Below are 6,041 nucleotides of genomic sequence, written 5' to 3' on the forward strand. Positions count from 1 at the left end.
GTGTCCCCCTATGTGAGTTGGGCCTTGAACTAACTGGGTCAGGTCCATGGCTGTCATGGAAGCCATGAACTCCCGAGCCACCTCTGACGCCTCACCCGCAGACGGAAGGTTGAAATCCCCCATGACAATAAGTCTGGGGGTATCAACCGCCACCCCGGCAATGACGTCGAGTAGCTCGGGCAGGGTCGCTGCCACGTGGCAGGGAGCCAGGTACGTAGTCAGCAAACCCATCTGCACCCCACGGCCCCACTTCACAAAGCGGGACTCACAGTGGTCTCCCTCGGACTAAGACTTTCCCTAATAATCACCGCCACTCCCCCACCCCTTCCCTGGTCCCTTGGCTGATGAAATGCACAGAAACCTGGTGGGCACATTTCAATGACGGGGACCCCCCCCGTCTTGGCCCAACCAGGTCTCCGTAATACCTGCCAGGTCCGCACCCCCCTCCAAAATAAGATCACAAATGAGGGGGGCTTTATTAACAACCAACCTGGCATTACACAACATCAGCTGCGGACCTTGTGCCTGAGACTCTGCACAACCCAGGACACGAGTCGCGCATTGGGGGCCGGAGTGCGTAATTGCTTGTAATTGCATGTGCGCACCCCCAACACATGATATGGCCCCCTGCGCCCATCATACCTGCCCCTCCCACTCATTGTTTCAATTACCCTGCCCTTCCTCTCGTCCCCCTGCTCCCCGGTTAAATTTCCTTTCACGACCCCTCTGTTGCAGCCAATCGACCCATCACCCCGCTCAGTCGCTATCTGAACCCCTCCGGGTCCACTTTTACAACCCCCTCCCTTCCTCCCGGGTCCCCTTAAAATTTTCTTTAAAAATTTAACTAAAAAACCCCTCAACCCCCTTCTCGCACCATGCCACCTCTCGGGGTTCCAAAACCCGTCATCAAGGTAGGCCCTCGATAGAGTGGAGGGCCAAACCTGCGAGAGGGGGGAGTCTCGCAGTGCACATAGCTCTGCCGCTGAGTACATCGAATAAGACCAGAATGGGAAGATAGTTTGGTAGGGTCCAACAAAGTCGTAGGACAGAAGATCTTTATATAAGTAGCAACCCGGGATCCCCTGCTCTCTCACAGCAGCGGAAGGAGTTGGTTTATACAGTCAGTGGGGAAAAAAGGTTTTTCCCGGCCACTCTCTCACAGTGGCCGGTCAGATGTCCAAGGCAAGGAATTTGATGGTATCATCCCCTCTGGTAAAAGATGGTTCAAACAGCCAACTTCCCTCAGGGTCCACAAAATACTGTCCAATTCCCCATCTGCCGGGAGTTTCGATGGAAATAATTCAGTTTGATTTAATATGATTTGAAGCGGGGTACAAATAAAGCTGCTCAGTAGTTCCATAGTTCTGTAGGAGGATAGAAGTACACAAAAGGGAGAAGGGTGGGGGAGGCTGACCCCCAGGCCAATAACAGGGCCAGAAAGAGGGGGAGTGGGGGGAGGAGAGGCCACCCATGGGCCCCATCCCAGAGCCATCCACCGGACTCTCCAACCCCAGATCTTTCCAATAAATAAATAAATAAATAAATAAATAAATAAATAAATAAATAAATAAATAAATAAATAAATAAATAAAATCTTCACACCTGCGGATTGGTGGGAATCCACATCGGACGGTGGGGAGGGGTTCCTAATTTCCTTTATCCTGGACTGCCTGTCCTGAGGGACTTCAGAGCCTGCTTTGAATTTTGACTTGCTTTCATCCCTTTTCAATAAAAGGTTCCTTTTGAAATACGAAGTTTTCAAGAGTTCTTATTTTCTTGGAAGGGGGGAGAGGCTGGTCCTTACAATGGCTGAGAATTGGGATGGAAGGGACCACAAACACTCCACAAACCTTCCCAGCCACAACAGATTCTTAGACACAGATTGTGGTATCACACACACTCCTAAACAGTGCCTTTATGTGGCATCAGGAAGGAACATGGGATCAATCTCACAACACTCACCCTATAGGGGTGCCCTAGCTGTTGTCCCTGGTGGCAGATCGAAGATTGTGAATCCCACTCCTGACACCAGTTTCTGTGGAATCAAATGCAGGACCACAAAAAACTCAATAATCAAAGCTCACTGCAGTTATTATTTGTTCAAGGTTCACTGGAGGAATTTCCCTCCAGGACATAGCAAGGCAGATTTCCACAGACAAAAGGATGCACTCATATTTATATATTTCTGGAAAGGAGGAGAAAATGATAATCATCGATATGTATATCTAATAGATGATATAACCAGGAATATTCATAAATAGCACACATCAAGGTACTTTCATGCCTGCTCACTGTTACCATCCTCAAGAAAGAGCTATTGCCTAAATAAAAAGAAACGTATCAGTTGCATTTCCACAGCAGTTTGGATAAAATCTATTGAGAAATTAGGGCATTAACTCTTTATTTCTATCTTGGTAACACATTCTCATTCCTCCAAGAAATTGGCTTCCTCACATTCTTCCAGACTTCCTTTATTTATTTGAAGAAAAAATGTTGCCCCATTCATGCATGGAGAATAGCTTGGAGTTGAAATTCCTCTGTCTCACATTTCCACATTTCTTCTGGCCGTAAGGTGCTCCTTTGTGTTCAGGTCTGGCCTCAGAAGGATAATGTAGCACTTGGGGATGAAGATGCAGACCAGAAGACTAGCACTGGAGGCCAGGATGGAGAAGACCTGCATAGCCACCATGGATTTCCCTTTGGTGCTCAGGTAGGTGGGCACAAAAGTCACCCAGACACTGCAGAAGACCAGCATGCTGAAGGTGATCAGCTTGGCTTCGTTGAAGGCCCCGGGCAGATTCCTGGCCAGGAAAGCCACCGTGAAGCAGATAGCAGCCAAGAAGCCCATGTAGCTGAGGGTGACATAGAACATGACAACGGTCCCTTCGTTGCATTGCAGGATGATCTCTCCAGGCTGGGAGTGGAGGTCAGAGTCAGGGAATGGGGGAGAAGCTCCCAGCCAGATGAAGCAGATGATAACTTGGACAGCAGAAGAAGAGAGGATGAAGGAGTTGGCCAAGCTCTTCCCCAACCATTTCTTCACCCGTTTTCCTGGTTTTGTGGCCAGGAAAGCTAGCACCACCGTGATGGTTTTGGACAAGAGAGAAGAAATGGCAACTGAGAAGATGATGCTGAAGATCATTTGCCAGAGAAGGCAGGTGACTTTCCTTGGTTGACCAATGAAGAAGGAAGAAGACAAGAAGCAAAGCAGGAGGGAGACCAGGAGGATGTAGGAGAGGTCCCGGTTGTTGGCTTTGACAAGGGGAGTTTCTCGGTATTTAATGAAGATGATTAAAACAAGGTCTGTGATTAAGAACAAGAATAGGGCAAAAGAGATCAGGATGATGCCCAGATGTTCTTCATAAGACAGGAAGGTTATAACATTGGACTCTGTCCTCATTTGGATATTGATCATTTGGACACTTGGTGCATTTTTCCATATCTGAGAAACCAAAAAGCAACTTTCTTTAATATTCTGTCCTTTTATCTTACAAGAAATACCTTCTTTGGATAACAGCTGATTCCATGGGCATTTTCCAAGAAGTATTTTTTTAAAAAAGTTTTTTATTAATAATACAAAATTAAAAAAACATTGGACATAGATATGACATCACTGGTTCTAAACATCTTCCGTCACTTTACAATAATATTAGTACTCATATAAACATATAGTTCTTAAGCTTTGTTCATTATTTAAACATAATATGATATTAATACTTTTCCCCTTATTTCTGTATATTTATTCATCTCTTAAACATACATTTATCTATAATAATATCTATATTTTTGTTCTTACACTATACATTTGTCTTGGCTACCCTCTTGTTATCTATCCAATCATAAAATAGTTCCCAGATTTTGTAGTACTTATTTTCGCTTTTATCCTTGAGTTATTTATTTATTTATTTATTTATTTATTTATTTATTTATTTATTTATTATTCGTATTTCTATGCCGCCCAACTCTCCGAGGACTCTGGGCGGCTTACAACAAAGACAATATGAACAATATACAATAAGAGACGTTAAAAAAACCCATACACACCGCTCATGGCCGGATCTCGCAAGATCACAGTGGCAAGATCAATGGCCCCAAGCCTGCCGGAAAAGCCAGGTTTTCACCACTTTCCGGAAGGCCAGTAGGGTGGGAGCGGTCCGGGCCTCAGGAGGTAGCTGATTCCAGAGAGCTGGGGCAGCCACAGAGAAGGCCCTCCCCCGCAGACCCGCCAGCCAACATTGTTTAGCTGACGGGACCCGGAGGAGGCCAACTCTGTGGGATCTTACTGGTCGTTGGGAGCTATGTGGTAGAAGACCGTCTCGAAGATAGCCTGGCCCTAAGCCAGATAGGGCTTTAAAGGTAATAACAAACACCTTGAATTGTGACCGGAGACCGATAGGAAGCCAGTGCAGCTCACAGAGGATTGGTGTAATGTGGGAGTACCTAGGTGCACCCATGACTGCTTAAGTGGCTGCATTCTGGACCAACTGTAGTCTCCGAACACTTTTCAGGGGTAGCCCCATGTAGAGCGTGTTGCAATAATCCAACCGTGAGGGGCCTAGGGGTCGACTTCTGTCCTCCTATTAACACCGACTGTGACCGACCAAAGAGATAAGAGGAGAACCACCGTAACACGGTGCCTCCCACTCCCAACTCCCTTAGTCGGCCTAGTAGGATACCATGGTCGATGGTGTTGAAAGCTGCTGAGAGGTCAAGTAGCACCATGATAGAGGAATGACCCCCATCATGGGCTCGTCAGAGATCGTCCATCAGCGCGACCAAAGCAGTTTCCATGCTGTAGCCAGGTCTGAAGCCAGATTGAAAAGGGTCCAGATAATCCGTTTCATCCAATGTCCGTAGGAGCTGAAGTGCCACCACTTTCTCTACAACCTTCCCCACAAAGGGTAAGTTGGAGACTGGATGAAAGTTCTTTAATTCTGCTGGGTCCAAGGAAGGCTTCTTGAGGAGGGGCCTTACGACCGCTTCCTTTAATGGTTGCGGGAAGGCCCCTTCCCTCAAGGACGCGTTAACTAAAGCCTGGAGCCAGCCTCGTGTCACCTCCCTACTGGCCGAAACCAGCCAGGAGGGGCACGGGTCCAACAAACAAGTAGAGGAGCTCATCGCACCCACAGCCTTGTCCACTTCCTCAGGAGTCACAGGCTCAAACTCATCCCACACAATACGACTAAGACCTGCCCTGGTCATCTCGGTTGGAATTGCCTAATCAGAGTCCAGGTCCATCCAAATCTGAGCGACTTTATCCGACAGAAACTGCACAAATTCCTCAGCTCTACCCTGTAAGGGTTCCTCCGCTCCCCCTACATTAAGGAGAGAGCGAGTCACCCTAAACAGTGTGGCTGGGCGAGAATCAGCGGATGCAATAAGTGCGGAAAAATGCGAACATTTTGCTGACCGTATTGCCACTAAATAAGTCCTAATAAAGGCTGTTAAGAGTGTTTGGTCAGATTCAGATTTACTGGTCCTCCAGTGCCGCTCTAGACGTCTCTTCTGGCGCTTCATCTCCCAGAGCTCCTCAGTAAACCAGGGAGCTTTCCTGGATCCACTGCTCTTGAGAGGTTGCAAAGGCACAATCTGGTCCAGTGCCCCAGACGCTGCCTTATTCCAGGCAACAACCAGGGACTCTGCCGGGCTGTGGACAAGGGAGTCAGGTATCTCCCCAAGCTCCTTCTGGAACCCTGCAGGGTCCATTAGGCACCTGGGGCGGAACCACTTAATCGGCTCCGCCTCCCTGCGATGGGGGAGTGGCATCCTAAAGTCCAACCTCAGCAGGAAATGATCTGACCATGACAAGGGAGAAACATCTATATCCCTTAATTCCAGATCACATCTCCACTGCCCCGAGAGAAAAACCAAGTCGACCATGTGTCCACCCCCATGGGTCGGACCCTGAACTACTTGGGTCAGGTCCATGGTTGTCATGGAAGCCAGGAACTCCTGAGCCACATCTGAGGGTTCGCCAAGTGACGGCAGGTTAAAGTCCCCCAGCACCATGAGCCAGGCGACCTTCACCGCCAACCCGGCTA

At 48.0% G+C, this 6,041-nt stretch overlaps 1 protein-coding gene across 1 annotated transcript; it reads right to left on the reverse strand.

Moving 5' to 3' along the window:
* Positions 1-1,976: 1,976 nt before the first annotated feature.
* On the reverse strand, positions 1,977-3,262 carry LOC139317565 (vomeronasal type-2 receptor 26-like; the record flags this gene model as incomplete). Its single annotated transcript, XM_070944661.1, has 2 exons — positions 1,977-2,035; positions 2,758-3,262. Coding segments are annotated over 2 exons (564 nt in total), but the record flags the coding sequence as incomplete, so codon positions are not given.
* Between the last annotated feature and the right edge of the window lie 2,779 nt (positions 3,263-6,041).

The sequence above is a fragment of the Pituophis catenifer genome, unplaced genomic scaffold (assembly GCF_029215685.1).
Source record: "Pituophis catenifer annectens isolate HBS135680 unplaced genomic scaffold, rPitCat1.0.hap2 SCAF_5, whole genome shotgun sequence".
NCBI lineage: Eukaryota > Metazoa > Chordata > Lepidosauria > Squamata > Colubridae > Pituophis > Pituophis catenifer.